The sequence below is a fragment of the Oncorhynchus kisutch genome, linkage group LG8 (genome assembly GCF_002021735.2).
Source record: "Oncorhynchus kisutch isolate 150728-3 linkage group LG8, Okis_V2, whole genome shotgun sequence".
NCBI classification, from domain to species: Eukaryota; Metazoa; Chordata; class Actinopteri; order Salmoniformes; family Salmonidae; genus Oncorhynchus; species Oncorhynchus kisutch.
Genome location: NC_034181.2, coordinates 41,088,574 through 41,105,614, shown reverse-complemented (window position 1 = coordinate 41,105,614; position 17,041 = coordinate 41,088,574). Strand labels below are relative to the sequence as shown.

The following is a 17,041-nucleotide window of genomic DNA, read 5'->3' as shown; positions in this document are numbered from 1 at the left end:
GTAGAGATATTGGTGTGCAGAAGAGCAGAAAAGTAAATAAATAAAAACAGTATGGGGATGAGGTAGGTGAAAAGGGTGGGCTATTTACCAATAGACTATGTACAGCTGCAGCGATCGGTTAGCTGCTCAGATAGCTGATGTTTGAAGTTGGTGAGGGAGATAAAAGTCTCCAACTTCAGCGATTTTTTGCAATTCGTTCCAGTCACAGGCAGCAGAGTACTGGAACGAAAGGCGGCCAAATGAGGTGTTGGCTTTAGGGATGATCAGTGAGATACACCTGCTGGAGCGCGTGCTACGGATGGGTGTTGCCATCGTGACCAGTGAGCTGAGATAAGGCGGAGCTTTACCTAGCATGGACTTGTAGATGACCTGGAGCCAGTGGGTCTGGCGACGAATATGTAGCGAGGGCCAGCCGACTAGAGCATACAAGTCGCAGTGGTGGGTGGTATAAGGTGCTTTAGTGACAAAACGGATGGCACTGTGATAGACTGCATCCAGTTTGCTGAGTAGAGTGTTGGAAGCCATTTTGTAGATGACATCGCCGAAGTCGAGGATCGGTAGGATAGTCAGTTTTACTAGGGTAAGCTTGGCGGCGTGAGTGAAGGAGGCTTTGTTGCGGAATAGAAAGCCGACTCTTGATTTGATTTTCGATTGGAGATGTTTGATATGAGTCTGGAAGGAGAGTTTGCAGTCTAGCCAGACACCTAGGTACTTATAGACGTCCACATATTCTAGGTCGGAACCATCCAGGGTGGTGATGCTAGTCGGGCATGCAGGTGCAGGCAGTGACCGGTTGAAAAGCATGCATTTGGTTTTACTAGCGTTTAAGAGCAGTTGGAGGCCACGGAAGGAGTGTTGTATGGCATTGAAGCTTGTTTGGAGGTTAGATAGCACAGTGTCCAAAGACGGGCCGAAAGTATATAGAATGGTGTCGTCTGCGTAGAGGTGGATCAGGGAATCGCCCGCAGCAAGAGCAACATCATTGATATACACAGAGAAAAGAGTCGGCCCGAGAATTGAACCCTGTGGCACCCCCATAGAGACTGCCAGAGGACCGGACAGCATGCCCTCTGATTTGACACACTGAACTCTGTCTGCAAAGTAATTGGTGAACCAGGCAAGGCAGTCATCCGAAAAACCGAGGCTACTGAGTCTGCCGATAAGAATATGGTGATTGACAGTCGAAAGCCTTGGCAAGGTCGATGAAGACGGCTGCACAGTACTGTCTTTTATCGATGGCGGTTATGATATCGTTTAGTACCTTGAGTGTGGCTGAGGTGCACCCGTGACCGGCTCGGAAACCAGATTGCACAGCGGAGAAGGTACGGTGGGATTCGAGATGGTCAGTGACCTGTTTGTTGACTTGGCTTTCGAAGACCTTAGATAGGCAGGGCAGGATGGATATAGGTCTGTAACAGTTTGGGTCCAGGGTGTCTCCCCCTTTGAAGAGGGGGATGACTGCGGCAGCTTTCCAATCCTTGGGGATCTCAGACGAGATGAAAGAGAGGTTGAACAGGCTGGTAATAGGGGTTGCGACAATGGTGGCAGATAGTTTCAGAAATAGAGGGTCCAGATTGTCAAGCCCAGCTGATTTGTACGGGTCCAGGTTTTGCAGCTCTTTCAGAACATCTGCTATCTGGATTTGGGTAAAGGAGAACCTGGAGAGGCTTGGGCGAGGAGCTGCGGGGGGGGCGGAGCTGTTGGCCGAGGTTGAAGTAGCCAGGCGGAAGGCATGGACAGCCGTTGAGAAATGCTTATTGAAGTTTTCGATAATCATGGATTTATCAGTGGTGACCGTGTTACCTAGCCTCAGTGCAGTGGGCAGAATAATAGTGAAGACATCAAAACTATGAAACAACGCATATGGAATCATGTAATAACCCAAAAAAAGGGTTAAACAAATCAATATATATTTTATATTCTTCAAAGTAGCCACACTTTGCCTTGATGACAGCTTTGCACACTCTTGACCATCTCTCAACCAGCTTCATGAGGTATTCACCGTGAATGCATTTCAATTAACAGGTGTGCCTTGCTAAAAGTTCATTTGTAGAATTTCTATCCTTAATGCATTTGAGCCAATCAGTTGTGTTGTGACAAGGTAGGGGTGGTATACAGAAGGTGGCCCTATTTGGTAAAAGACCAAGTCCATATTATGGCAAGAACAGCTCAAATAAGCAATGAGAAATGACAGTCCATTATTATTTTAAGACATGAAGGTCAGTCAATACGGAACATTTCAAGAACTTTTCCTCAAGTGCAGTCGTAAAACCCATCAAGCGCTATGATGAAACTGGCTCTCATGAAAACCGCCACAGGAAAGGAAGACCAAGAGTTACCTCTACTGCAGAGGATACGTTCATTATAGTTACCTGCCTCGGAAATTGCAGCCCAAATGAATGTTTCACAGAGTTCAAGTAACAGCCACATCTCAACATCAACTGTTCAGAGGAGACTGCTTGAATCAGGCCTTCATTGTCGAATTGTTGCAAAGAAACCAATACTGAAGGACACCTATAGTAAGAAGAGACTTGCTTGGGCCAAAAAACACGAGCAAAGGACATTAGACCGGTGGAAATCTGTCCTTTGGTCTGATGAGTCCAAATTTTAGATTTTTGGTTCCAACCGCCACGTGTTCGTGAGATGCAAAGTAGGTGAATGGATGATCTCTGCATGTGTGTTTCCCACCGTGAAGCATGGAGGAGGAGGTACGATGGTGTGGGGTGTTCTGCTGGTAACAGTGATATATTTAGAAATCAAGGCACACATAACCAGCATGGTTATCACAGCATTCTGCAGCGATATGCCATCCCATCTGGATTGCGCTTAGTGGCACTATCATTTGTTTTTAGACAGGACAATGACCCAACACACCTCCAGGCTGTGTAAGGGCTATTTGACCAAGAAAGAGAGTGATGTAGTGCTGCATCAGATGACCTGGCCTCCACAATCACCCAACCTCAACCCAATTTAGATGGTTTGGGATGAGTTGGACTGCATAGTGAAGGAAAAGCCACCAACAAGTGCTCAGCATATGTGGGAACTCCTTCAAGACTGTTGGAAAAGCATTCCAGGTGAAGCTGGTTGACATAATGCCAAGAGTGTGCAAAGCTGTCATAAAGGCAAAGGGTGGCTATTTGAAGAATCTAAAATGTAAAATCTAATTTTACTTTTGGTTACTACATGATTCCATATGTGTTATTTCCTAGTTTTGATGTCTTCACTATTATTCTACAATGTAGAAAATAGTAAAAATAAAGAAAAACCCTCGAATGAGTAGGTGTTTCCAAACTTTTGACTGGTACTGCACACACACGCACGCACGCACACACACACACACACACACACACACACACACACACACACACACACACACACACACACACACACACACACACACACACACACACACACACACACACACACACACACACACACACACACACACACACACACACACACACACACACACACACACACACACACACACACACACACACACACACACAGAAATAAACCATCAGGAATAAAACTGTGCTGCCTAATCAATTTTATGCTATGTATTATTGAGAACAGTACTACAGGGGGTGAGGCAGAGAGAGAGGGAGAGAGAGAGAGAGAGAGAGAGAGAGAGAGAGAGAGAGAGAGAGAGAGAGAGAGAGAGAGAGAGAGAGAGAGAGAGAGAGAGAATGCGAGACAGAGACAGAGTGAGACTGACTCTGACTCATTACATAAACTTGGAAGTATCTGGGAACAAGTCACTCAGGACCTCATATCTGAACAGACAGCTAATATACTCAGAAATCACAATGGGACTGCTTGAGTTTATTAAGGATTATTTTCTTGGTTTCTGGGACTATGAGACCCCCAAGGTAATGGTGGTTAAAAACAAAAAACTTGGAGTCATATATAGGGGGGTTCAGTTTCTTGTGATCACCTATTTCATCTGGTAAGTAGTGGCCTCCTGTTTATGCATGCATAAAAATATACCATTTGAAATAGTATTGTCTTGGTGAGTAACTATCCTGTTTCTTGTTGTTGTGATTGAGTATTTATGTTGCATTATCTATGACCTGCCTTGGATATTGCAGATACTGTGCCTAACAAGGCAATGTTAAGTCCGGTATTGGAAAGCATAAGAAGTAAAGAATGATAACTTAAACAAAAACATTGGTTGATTTTCAAGCTCAGATCAAATGTTCTGTCAGTGGACCCATATTTTTTTGCTTTCAATAGCTATACTACCCATAACACTAATGTGAAATGAATCATTTGCTGAGAATAGCCACTTTGTGGTGAGGAAATGCCTTTCACTCGCAATTAAATCTCCAAACAAATATACAGCATAATTGATGGTAAGCACATAACGATTGCTGTGGTCAAGACGGACAGCTGTAGTCTCGCTGGCCATCATTGTGTAATGTGATCCAAATTGACCAATTTTCATCGATTTTCATTTTCCTGATGGTCCTTGACGGAGATTTGTGTCTGTCTACTCATAAACATCATATCTCAGCTTTTTCAAACATTTAAAATCAAGTTGAAAATTTTTAAGTATGCCTCAAAGTCATCAGCATGTCACGAAGCCCAAAAGAATTGAACTGAGATCTTTATTGTCTGAATAAGCGCAAGTGTGGGCGTGCATTAAAGTGCAATTCAAATCACTTGGAAAGACTGGATTTGTCCACAGAACAGAAGGTACTCTGTGGCTGTCATATCACCCTTCTACAGGTATGTCTTTATCAGTCAGAAAGCCTATCAGGACAGTGAGACGAGGCCAGAGAGCTCAGTCTACACTAAGATGAAAGGCACAGCACTGCAGGGGGACCACATCCTGGACATGGTGGAATACGTCCGACCCTCAGAGGTGAGCCCACACTTTGACTGGTACTGCACATTTTGCTCAGTCGCACGATCACTGATTAAGAAAACGGACGGATTTACAAATAATAATGAGTCCTTCAGGAAACACGATGATTTGTAGATCAGTCCGTCTGCGGTCACCGACTGCAATGCAGTCGATCCTGAACATGCACGTTTGGCTCTATTCATCAAGCAAGGATCATAGGTAAAAATAGGTGTCAAAAAGATGATGCAATATGTAGCTATACTGTATGTTTTCTACATGTAGCCTATGTGATTAGTTACCATTGTGTGCTGTACTTTTTTCCCTGTGGCATTTCACCTCTAGGGCGGTGACGTGATCAGCACAATACTGAGACGGGAGGTCACACACAATCAGAGGCAAGGCACATGTGCTGAGGTGAGAGGTCTCAACCATTGTCCACACTCATGTGTTCTCCTGAAACCAAAAAAAACAACTCAATAAAAATTCTGCAGTCATTTTACATGGATCAATTCTAGGGCTTTAAATTAAGTTGTGTGCCTCGCTCTATACTCTACTATTGCAACTCGCACTGTCTCCTGGAAAAGCTCTGTAAGATAATGTGATAAAGATATATCATTACCACTACCACCCCACAGCAGGACAGCTGGGAAAAGCTGATAATGTCTGAACAATGATACTTTCCTCTTTTCTTAGCATTTCACTGTTCCCAGTGCCAACTGCTCAAAGGATGCTGACTGCACCTCAAGGGAAGTGAACTTTGATGGCAATGGTACGGACTGAAAAAGAGGAAACTAAGTGAAAAGTCCCACTAAGCCACTTCTATGAATCTGTCTGTCAGTAGATGGTCCAGCTAATGCATTCAGTCTGATGTGTTTCCTGTAGGACAGAGAACTGGGCGCTGTGTTCCCTACTACAACCAGACTTTCAAGACCTGTGAGATTCAGACCTGGTGTCCTATTGAGGACTATGCCGCAATATGGTGAGGGTCAATATCAATATGACATTTTAGATAGTAGTCAGTCACAAACAAAACGACTGTCTGCCTAGTCTGAAACAAGTCACTTGTAAAATAATAAAATAAAGAGAAATCTGTTGTTGTGGCCTTCAGGGAGCCGGCATTGACAGAGGCCATCAATTTCACTGTTTACATCAAGAATGCCATCCATTTCCCAAAATTTAAAGTGCTGAGGTATAGTATGAACCCCCTCAACAACCCACATGCACGCACGGCTGTAAAGGGAACTGTTTCCCTGTTAATGTGCAGCCTCAACTGTTTCTGCAAGCAATTCTCTCTTATCTCTTTCGCAGAGGAAACATCAAACCAAACAAACGAAATGGGCAGAAATATCTGAATAAGTGTCATTACAATGAGAAGGAACACCCCTACTGCCCCATCTTCCGGCTGGGCTACATCGCAGAACAGGCCAGGGAGAAGTTCAGCGAGCTCTGCAGGACTGTACGTTTACACCCGCAATCTACATCCAGACAGTGACACTGTATATATCATTTTACAAATCATATTAAGCATAGAGAACCCTTATTTTTCGGGGCTCACATGAACGACAGAACACATGATCTCGGTCTAGCGTCTCTAACAATATGTGTGCGTGTGTGATGTTTCAACATCAGACGGTGTTTACAGATCATGGAAATAAGTAGCTAAATAGATAATGGCAATCAAAACTAATAGAAACAATCCACATTAAGGAGGAATGAGAGGATGTGTTGGATAGAGAGGCTGTAATGGTCAATTGTGTCCTGTCAGGGGGGAGTGATTGGAGTGTTCATCAACTGGAAGTGTGACCTTGATCTGGACCCCTCAGAGTGTACCCCCACGTACTCCTTCCGTCGCCTGGATCTTCGGAAGAACCTGCCCAGCTCTGGCTACAACTTCAGGTGAGCCTCTTCATTGCATCTTGTGAACGCCTGGGTTGTATTCATTAGTGCACACGATAGCAAAAATGTTTCGCAACAGAAACCAGGAAACGTGTGTCTTATTCGCCAGGTTGGTTTCTCTCTGTTTTAGTCCATTTTCTTTGGTTTGGTGCCTAGTGCATACGATCATGTCTTTACTATTGCCATCTCATTGACATGACCTACTGTAACGTTTAAGACGATCTCTGCTGTAACTTGGTTATGAAGAGGCATACAGGTCTTGACTTATACAATGGTCTAGGTTTGCCAAGTATTACAGTAAGGACGGAGAAGAGTTCCGGACACTTATCAAGGCCTTCGGGATTCGTCTGGACGTCATAGTTCATGGACATGTATGAAGTTCCTCCTTCAACATCCTTCATCAGTACTCAATTAACCATTAACCAGTTGTTAAGAACGATTACTCGGTGACATAAAGCGATATGGACTCTGTCAATCTAATTTTCTGCAATAATTCCTCTCCAGGCTGGACGATTCAGCATCATCCCAACTATCATCAACACAGTGACAGCCATGACATCTGTTGGAATAGTGAGTTTGATTCTCAGCACTCCCGTGGTATGTGTGGATGTCGTCTGTTTGTACCAGTTTCCTACCATCTCCGAGTTATTCATTGATATATTACTTTTCTTAATTCCAGTGTTCCATTATCTGTGACTGGATCATGCTCACGTTCATTGACAAGAACGATATCTACAGTGACAGAAAGTTTGATGACGTAAGACAATAACAAGTTGATTCCATGCATTCATGATCATATTTTCTTTTGCTAACCATTTTCTGCTATAGCACTTATCATTGCACACCCAGTTAGGTCATTTAGTTCCCAAAGAATATGGTAGTGTGTAAAAGTATGTGTATTGTCTAAAAGTATTCATATAATATTGTAATAGTTCAGCCTTAGTCCCTACCTGTGTGTTAATATTGTTCTAGCGTGGTTTCCTGAACTCAGTCCTGAGGCCCATCCTGGGTGCACGTTTTGTTTTTTCCCCCAGCACTATACAGCTGATTCAAATAACCAACTCATCATCAAGCTTTGATTATTTGAATAGTGTAGTGCTAGGGCAAAAACCAAAACATGCACCCAGGGGGCCCCCAGGACCAAGTTTGGGAAACCCTGGTCTAAAGTAATGTTATGCTATTCTGACTGTATATTTCTTCAGGACAGTAAAGTGCCCAGCCCCAGCCAGCTCCTCACAGTTCCCACAGAATTCACCATCAGTTATGGCTCCAACCACTCAGACCTGTCAGAGGGAGTGGCCCTGTGATGTCCTGCTGCTACAGTGCTATTTGGCCACATGCATGGAGGATGCTATTCCTCAGACACCTGACTGTTGGACGGACAGACACACAGACAGACAGACAGGACGGCCTTTCCCCCAATCGGTCTCAGACGTCCGCAGAGAGGCCTCTGATGGGTCCACCTCTGCGGAATTGAACTGAAAGACAGCCAAGACTTGATGGGTTAGTGTCAATTCCATGTCAATTCCTGTTGGTTCAGGAATTGAATTATACACCAATAAATAAATTCCATGTCCAGTTCAATTGACAGGGACAGAAATTATACTGTTAAACCCAATCTCAAATGATTGCAAATTGTTTGAATTGAACACAAGAAAAATGAACCAAATCATTTACAGCAATCAGCTAAACATGTTGGAGTAAATTTTTACTGAGAACCCTCTTTCCACAGTCTAACCCGAACCAAGTCAATAACTGTATACTGCAATCTATATATGCAAACATAACAATAAATGTCTAACCAACTTGTAACGTGATCTCTGCCAGTCAATCATATACATGTCAGATTGGAAGGAATAAGAAAACTGGATTTTTCTGGTTTGAAAACACAGAACTATGCATTTCAAAAGGCTGACCATTTTAGTATATATATACACACACACACACACACACACACACACATATATATATACACACAGACATCTTTTTAAAATACATTTTCCTTTATTATTTCCCACAAAACCTACCACCCCTCCCCTAATTGGAGTAAACTAATAAACAAGAACACTTAGGCTTCTACTTCCAACTTATACATACTATATACATTTTACGGACACAATCTATTTTACAATAGTTATATTTAGTTTGTTTTTAGTCCTGGCCTTTCACTAACATCTATTTCTGGTGTCCATCCAGTTTGATTTTTGATTTTGCCATATATTTTTATTAACGGCTATTTCACAACAGTTCTGAACCTATATACATTTTACAGACACAGTATATTTTACATGAGTTGTCTTCTTATTTGTCCCAACCAGCTCCATTCAACTCCTCCCATCTCTCTCTCTTAACGCCATTCATATTGGATTTCTATTTGCCATATATTTTTCCAACTGTGCAGTGATGCTTCACTAAAGTTCAGAACCTTTTTATTCTCATCGTTTCTACAGATTGTGAATTAAAGATAAACATCATTGCTAAAAGTATTATAATATTGATCGATTGTCTATGACTTTTCAAATAACCCAGCAGTGCTATCTGCAGCGTTAAGCTCCAGGTAAATGTTGCAATTAATCATGACTTTTAATAATTGGATCAATCAAACAAGATGACACAGTATACTATATTCAGGGAGACAATATTCTCTGGGACTCATATTGCCTCCTTCAATGTTCATGTAGATTACTGATGCTGAGCATATACGGGAATAAAAAGGCACAGAGGTCCAAGAGGAGAGCTACACTCAGAGCTCAGAGAGAGTAATCAAATAATGATTACATTTCCCACAAAATGGTTTCTATAACAAGATTGTGGGACATCCATCTGGACTCGTGGAGAGTAATAGAAACATCGATAGTGAAAAGGACTGACGTCTGAGGTCTAATGGATCAGTGTTTTACGCAGTCGATGGATTGCTGTTGTCTGTCGACAGCCACAATGACACTTTGGAACTAGGTGATATGAACACACAGAGTCAGATACCATGGACGCAACAAGAAAAAGCAAGACAATGCAATTAATGCTGTTTTAATGCAGAGTTCTATATTTATTTAATTTGGAACATTCAAAGTAGACACCCTTCTCCGTTCAATTGCATCGGCATTTTCCCCCCCTGCAACATTCCATAGGAAAACAAAGCGTAAAAAGTGAAATCGTAAATATCTTGAGCTCTGTATTTCACTCCATCGTTTAAAACAAACTGTCGGTCGGCAGGGAACCAACCCAATGCAACCAATCTAATTGTGAGACTCAGCTCCAGTGTAGCTGTGAAATTAGATTACTGGTCTGAGATAGATGCCCATCAGCAAAGTGAGTTCTCTGGAACAATGAGGTTATCGTGATGGAGGTAGATGGCTTAACATAATTTTTGATCTAGACTGGGATATGCCATAACGAGTAGATGTTTTCTTTACAGATGACAACAAAGGGAGCCAGGGATGAATGTGCACTCATCATCCTCACAGATAGGCTAAACCAACAATTGCTAAAGCCAAGCACTTCTGCACTAAACTGGCATTTCAATTCCAGGCAAATCATCCTCACAATATCAGCAGTATAGTAATGATACAACGTTGGTATTGGAGCAGCAGGCTCCGATAGCCTTCTGTGTTCTGGTTACACTGAAACTCACATCTAATGGATCTCCCCTAATTGTCTATGACCCTGAAGACTGGTGTTCAATCCCTGTGTCCACCCCACATACTTGTATTTTAATCTCCATTAAATAAAAACTCTTGACTATTCCTCTGAGCCACATTAGCATCCAATTACAGAGGAAGGAGAGTCACCATGTTATGTTTAGGAATGGTGGGGTTTCCTGATCTGGGCAGCACCACTCAATGATTGTTTAAATGCGCACTAATAATTCGATATTGAACAGATTTTTGCAGTGTATGCAATTGTCATGTCAACATTTGACTCGGTTTATTTTAAATCGGCGTAAGGTCAAAATCAAATAAGCATATATTTATGATTATAACACTGGTTTTCTGAGCAATCTTTAGAATTATTAGGACAAGTAATCACCTTAAAATCGGCGTTCCAGGTGTATATTTGATCTGCGCATATGCCAGCACCGGACGAGAGCATCCCTCTTTAGTGTGAGTGAAATGAATTCGGAACAACAATGTATATGAAGTAGTTCACGTAAACTAAGAATAAAATATGCTTCCCAAAAAGATAACATGTTCGCTGTGGAAGAACGTTTATTATGAGTGCCGATTTCCTGCATTTATCAGCGTCATCAGGTAGCCTGATTTCAGATGTGTCCATGTAAACAGAAACTGATAAACGGGACTGATAGAGGATCTCACAAACTCTGCCTTCAGAAAATGTGCATTGAAAGAAACTGTCCATTGTGTACTCATTACAAAAAAATATTTATTGACAAAAATATTAAGACAATATGAAACCCTTGACCAGAGGCCTATAATTTCTCTCATCAATAAGCATTCCTATACAAAGTCAAAACACCATATCTACAATTTTGCATTGAGACTGGAAAGCTGATTGTCAACTCATTTACATTTTCAGTACTTGGGTGGTCAAGAAATGTATGTTTATGTTGTTTTTACAGCTACAGTATAGAAAAGCAGAGGAATAAAGATGCATTATCATAATTTGTCACATCAAAGCTCTGTCTCAAAGTGAGCAATATTCCCATTCTGCATTTAAATATCTCCAGCAGGTGACATCTGGGTGAATTTGTCCAATAAGAAAAAGCCTGTGGTGTGCTTTAATGAACACAACCCTGGTAACTGACAGGCTCTCCAGATACAGCCACAAAAGCCAGTTTTAGCTCACAGACTCAGACTGTGGCTCATCATCTAGACTGGCTTATTTGTGGACTCATGACCAGTAGCCAGTCAATGGTCTCTTCCAGGAAGTTCATGTTGTAGTGTGCGGCGATGTTCCGAAACACTTTGATCTGCTCTGAGAAACTCTGTGGATGGAGAAGAGGAGACCTTTTCAAATCCGAGAAAACACAATGGTTCATAACCTTTGAATTTAAGATATTATAGTGGGTGGCACATCGTTTTAACACGGCTAGGGACACATGGTTGGAGGAGCACAAACCTTGGTGGGGAAGGTAAGTTCAAAGTCTCCTGCACAAGTGCAGTAAAGAGGCATGTTGGCCTCCTTCACTCCTTTACACTTGGCACAAGCCTGCAAGGGAACGCAAGACACGTTTTTACTTCCCAGTGAGACACGGTCACAATTCCTGAAAACAGTAGTTACTAAGTAGTGAACCTGGGTTGTGTTCATTAGGCACCAAACTGAAGAAACAGGCAGAGACTACCTGAACTTCTCCTTTTGAAAACGTATTCTGTCGCTTTCTTTAATGAACACGACCCAGGTCATATGAATCCCAAAGGATGCGTCAGATATGAGGTTTTGTTTCCTCACCAGGTCCTGCAGAGTGTAGCTCATGAGTTTCTTCTGCAAGGCCTCCACCAGGGCCATCTCAATGGACTCAGTCTCATACTGGGTCTGGCAGTTGGAGCAGAACCACTGGGGCAAAACAGAGCCGTCCTGTGAGCACAGAACAGATGATTTACATAGTGAACACGAAGGAGCACGCACGCACGCACACACACACACACAATTTAAACCAAATTGAACAGGTTTCATTATTTGAGACTAAATTGATTTTATTTGAATTATATTAAAATAAAAGTGTTAATTCAGTATTGTTGTAATTGTCATTATTACACACACACACACACACACACATATATATATATAGAAATAAATAATAATAATTTGGCCGAGCTGTAGGGGGGGGGGCACTGACCTGTGCCACCGAGGGGTCCTTGCAAAGGTCGAGGTCGCGGCAGAAGTTGCAGTGGTGGCAGATGACCTCGGGCAGGATGTAAGAGTTGCAGGGGTCGCGGAACTGGGCTTCCTCCGAGAACTCACCCACATCTACCAGACGCAACAGGTCCCTCTTCAGCTTGTTCACCTGGTTCACTATGTTGGCATCCAGGGAGAGGACCTACAGGGGAAGGTTGTGTTCATTAGGCACCAAACGGAAGAAAACAGAACTGAAATGCTCATTTTTGTTTTCCGTTTTGAAATGGTGTGCACTAATGAATACAACTCTGGCGTGAATTCACTAGGCACAAAACGGAAGCAAACGGGTTGAAACTGGGAGGGACTACCTGAACTTACCCAATAAGAAATTTAAATTTTTCATTGCAAAAATGCTTTGCTACAGTGTGCACTAATAAATATGACCCTGGTTCCCAGTCACTGACCTGGCAGACGTATTTGATGAATTCCAGGGCTGGGTTGCTGAGAGGCAGGTGGGAGCCAGGCAGGACGGGGAACATTTCTGAGGGCTGGGTCACGCTCCGGGTGCCTGTCACCTTCTTCTGGATCTTCTGGGTGATGGTGAAGAAGTTCTGGGTCAGCTCGCTGGACACATACTCTTGAGAGAAGGAGATCATACCTGTGGAGGAGAGATGGCTTATTTTCATCTGTAGACTGCTAGACTGGATATGTGGGGAGACTATTGAAGGTTATAGCTGGCTAATAGTCAGGTATTGCTGGGTTTTCCAGTGTAAGCTAGCTAGGGGAGACTATCGAACAATGTAGCTGTCTAGTAGTCACAGGATGTAAGTGGTGGAGAGCAATCTAAAAGCTATTTGGAGATTAGACACAAACCAGATCACCTTAGACACCTGTGGTGGTCACTCCTCTGTTTTCACACCAAAATAACTTTGTTTATGTCTGCGTATGGTTGTGGTGCCGCTCTCTCGTTACTTACCGGGAAGTGCTGTGGAATCTCCTGCTGCCTGCTGGGAAGTCTGGCTTCCGCCCCGCCTCTTAATGGGCGTGGCTCCCGGGGCATTGCGTCTTAGCTCCTCCCGCATGCTGTGGTAGATGGCAGCAATATAGGCTGAGAGGAAAGAGACATGGTAAAAGACAGACGAGCACAGGAAATCAGGGAGCTGTGCCCACGGACCCCTTCCAACTTCATTCTGGATCAAACACTGTACACGTGCTATGCTAATGATGACGATGCTTGCGATAGTGCGCTGGCCTACCGGAAATGATCATGAGGAAGTATTTCTGACAGGAGGCGGTCTGAGGCAGATACTGCATGATGTTCCAGCTGCTCTCGATCAGCTCCTCCACCTCATCCACCTCTCCGGCTCCATCCTCCTCCTCCTCGTCAGCTTCCTCCTCGTCCTCGCTGCCCTCCTCCTCTCCATTCTCTTTCCCCTTCTTCTGGGTTGTCCCGTTCTGAAAGTCAATGTAGGTAGTGAGTGTCATTTCAACCCCAAATATTTTCATTTGTTATGAGACATAGGAAAAACAACACACACATCCGTTAAATATGAAATTAAATTGTACTGGTCGCATACACATATTTAGCAGAAGCAGAACTAGAAGGTACCTCTCCATACAGGACGCTGGAGGGCAGTTTGCCCTTCACGCCTCCATAGTTGGCCAGATCCATCCACATAAGGAACTCCCAGCAGCGGGAGAAGGAGATGGAGAGGGAGTGGAAGATTTCCCGCGAGTGAATGCTAAGGAAGATTTTTTTTAAAATTGTAATTTTAAAAAAACTCAGTCAGAACAAGTTGAACAAAAAAGAAAGTTCATAAAACAAAACCTTGTCTACTAATTTATGGTTAGTGCTTGATCCCACAGGTTGACGGGATGCTTGGCTGCATGAAATCAACATTTCCACAAACCTTCACCCCATGCGATCTAGCTCTGAATTTATTAAACATTTGTTTATTAGGTCTAGAAATGTTTGATAGACAGCATATCGATACGTTATAAAATGAAAAAGTACTTGTATAGAGGCATTGTAGTACATTTAACCTTCATTTTATTTAACTAGGCAAGTCAGTTATGAACAAAATTCTTATTTTACAGTGACGGCCAAACCCTCCCCTAACCAGGGACGACGCCGGGCCTGCACTACGGGTAGGTTAGTTAACCCAACCTGTTGGTGATGTACTCCACGTAGCCGATGGCGTCGTCAATCCTCCGCTTCTTAGTGCAAAGGAGGATGCGGTTAAAGTTCCCGTATACCACGGTGGAGCCCAGCCGCTTGAACTCTGCCACCAGTCTGAGATAGGAGAGCAGAGAGAGCCATTCATCAAGGCATCCAACATCAATACATGACGACAGACCGTTTAGAATTAGAATAAATTAATACAATTCGAGTAAAATAGTTATTTCCAAATTTTCAAAGTTGTCCAATCACATAAAACGATACCAACAATAAGAATTCTGATCATGTCATAACCCCCCCCAGATAAAGCTGCATTTGAAATGTCTACAGTTGACTCCAATGGAAACAACCAAGGGCCAAGTAGGGTTGTGTGTGTTGGGCAATGTCACTTACTGGAGGAATACTTTCTTCATCATGTTGTGTAGGGTGCGGTGCAGCGCCGGGTCGTAAAGCAGCGAGCTGGGCGAGCGTAGCCAGCGGTAGAAGTGCATCACCTGGTTGTCGGCGTAGACGTTGTGGTACCGCGTGATCTCCCGCACCCAGCCAACCACCATGCTCTTCAGGATCCTGCTCGCAGACAATACATCCAATCAAATCAAACTTGATATATAAAAGTACATTATTTTAACCTGTGCTGGGCTACAGTGCAAGGAAATGTTTTTTTAAATATTTAATTTAAAATCAGCAACAAAAAAACACGCAGGCTAGTTAGTTTAGAGGCGAAACGGGTTGCTTGAGGGATCTGGGGTGTTTCGAGGTGTCGGCAGCAGTGGTTGCATGTCGAAGCGGTCACCTGAAGGTGTTGGAGCAGAGGGCGGTCTCGTCGTAGCTGGCCACGGCACTGGCGCCCTGGTTCCCCGACATCATTTCCTCCAGCGAGGCTTGCTGGATGACGTCAAAGCTGACGCCCAGGCTGGCTCCTCCCTCCATGTCGTTGACATGCTGCGACTGCAGGATGGTGTTGACAGCCAAACTCTGCAGGTCCAGCTCCACACACACTGAAACACAGTAGAACGACAGGGGAAAGCAGGTTGAAAACTAGTTGAAAGCATATTTCCATTTGTTCCAATGAAGTTGTTTTAAAATGTACCGCATCACCGGTTGCTATGCACAGCTGATTAATTCCTAACTACAAGACAATGGTTGGGGCTACTTCAATGTGTCAGTGTTGTCCATAATGTTTGTATTAAGAGCGGGGATGATAACCCCAATAATTACAGGCACCATCATTTTCCTACCTCTTTCTTCAATTTTGCATTTGTCAGTTATTTTTGTGTGATTATGCTACACAACGTCCCTAAAACCATTCTTTGGTCATCGGTAATGTGAACTATATGAATTCCTGCTATGACAACATCTGAAAGTATCCGCCTGTCACGATTTCAATGCTGTGTGAGTGAGCCACTCCATCACCCACTCCGTTGACGTTGTGCAACCTTTCAAAAATGCAATTACAACTTACTGTCGTTTTCGTTAAAAGATGGGAGAGTGTCTCAGCTCCCTGTGCGTGTCTCATCGATTTCTCAACTCTCAATATCGAGCAAATGGCACCACTTTACGACGGCAGTTGGCTAAGCCGTACGATTTTGGTGTGCACACGGAGCGTGGCCTTTGCAGTGAACACATCAAGTAGGCCCACGCCTAGGAGCTGGGAGGTTTGAGTAGGACATTCATTAAAATGACATAGCTATCGAGCAACAAAATCATAATTAGCGCAGTGTTTTTCTCCGGCGGTGAATCTACATAAGTTTGCAAAAACATTTTTGGGGGGTGGGGTGGGACAAATTCATCTAGAAAAAGAGCCAAAAGAAATGTGATAATTCTGGATCATATTTTTAAAATGTTGCACATCAAAATATCAAATCATGCATCCCCTGGATATGATGGATGAAATTGACATTTTTCTTGAATCAGAGACATCTGTTGTCTTACTTGGCATAAGAGAAAAAAAATCGCTATGGGGAAGCAACTGCGTATTCATGTATTTTTTTATTTTATTGGTTGTATTTATTGTTATCAAGCAAAATGTTTAAATGTATCATGATTTGACCATTTGTCTATACGGCCCAGCTCTGGTGTGTGTGAATGAGTAAGGCTGGCTACCTGTTGAGTAGCAGCCCTGAGCGTTGATCTCCATGGAGCCCCGGTCATCAGCCTCCATCACCAGCCTGCTGTCGTCGGCCTCCTTGCCCCCCAGGTCAGGCCTGGCGGTGGGGGACAGCCACAGCAGGTGGTTGTGTTTCCTCAGGTGCCTGGCCAGGAACAGGTCAGAACCAAAGATGGACACGTCGTGGGGCAGGTTCCCCACCGGCAAGTGGTAGTAT

At 43.4% G+C, this 17,041-nt stretch overlaps 2 protein-coding genes across 3 annotated transcripts in view; one reads left to right on the top strand and one right to left on the bottom strand.

Moving 5' to 3' along the window:
* The first annotated feature begins 3,731 nt into the window (after positions 1 to 3,731).
* Positions 3,732 to 8,557, top strand: p2rx2 (purinergic receptor P2X, ligand-gated ion channel, 2). The gene is made up of 12 exons (XM_020488710.2): positions 3,732 to 3,949; positions 4,732 to 4,867; positions 5,192 to 5,263; positions 5,543 to 5,618; positions 5,732 to 5,828; positions 5,958 to 6,038; positions 6,158 to 6,305; positions 6,615 to 6,745; positions 7,026 to 7,116; positions 7,250 to 7,315; positions 7,425 to 7,502; positions 7,948 to 8,557. The coding sequence occupies exons 1-12, from the start codon at positions 3,810 to 3,812 to the stop codon at positions 8,050 to 8,052; spliced, it is 1,221 nt and encodes a 406-aa protein (XP_020344299.1). The 5' UTR covers positions 3,732 to 3,809; the 3' UTR covers positions 8,053 to 8,557.
* Positions 8,558 to 11,103: 2,546 nt separating this feature from the next.
* pole (polymerase (DNA directed), epsilon) overlaps positions 11,104 to 17,041 on the bottom strand; it is a 37,785-nt gene continuing 31,847 nt past the window's right edge. The window contains exons 36-47 of one of the 2 annotated variants that reach the window (XM_031830389.1): positions 16,821 to 17,041; positions 15,511 to 15,715; positions 15,111 to 15,284; positions 14,706 to 14,831; positions 14,148 to 14,280; positions 13,795 to 13,993; positions 13,515 to 13,646; positions 13,003 to 13,196; positions 12,540 to 12,740; positions 12,152 to 12,277; positions 11,822 to 11,911; positions 11,104 to 11,687 (exon numbers count right to left, since the gene is read on the bottom strand). In XM_031830389.1, coding sequence (XP_031686249.1) covers positions 11,568 to 11,687; positions 11,822 to 11,911; positions 12,152 to 12,277; positions 12,540 to 12,740; positions 13,003 to 13,196; positions 13,515 to 13,646; positions 13,795 to 13,993; positions 14,148 to 14,280; positions 14,706 to 14,831; positions 15,111 to 15,284; positions 15,511 to 15,715; positions 16,821 to 17,041 — 1,921 coding nt within the window. In that variant the 3' untranslated portion in view covers positions 11,104 to 11,567. The remainder of the gene's footprint in view (positions 11,688 to 11,821; positions 11,912 to 12,151; positions 12,278 to 12,539; positions 12,741 to 13,002; positions 13,197 to 13,514; positions 13,647 to 13,794; positions 13,994 to 14,147; positions 14,281 to 14,705; positions 14,832 to 15,110; positions 15,285 to 15,510; positions 15,716 to 16,820) is intronic. The other variant, XM_020489542.2, reaches the window with a different exon arrangement.

Excerpts from the sequence above, each read along its gene's own strand:
- p2rx2 (XM_020488710.2), top strand. The coding sequence starts at position 3,810 with ATGGGACTGCTTGAGTTTATTAAGGATTATTTTCTTGGTTTCTGGGAC. Across the intron at positions 5,264-5,542 it reads GGCAAGGCACATGTGCTGAG|CATTTCACTGTTCCCAGTGC; the intron begins GTGAGAGGTCTC and ends CTCTTTTCTTAG. Across the intron at positions 6,039-6,157 it reads CCAAAATTTAAAGTGCTGAG|AGGAAACATCAAACCAAACA; the intron begins GTATAGTATGAA and ends TCTCTTTCGCAG.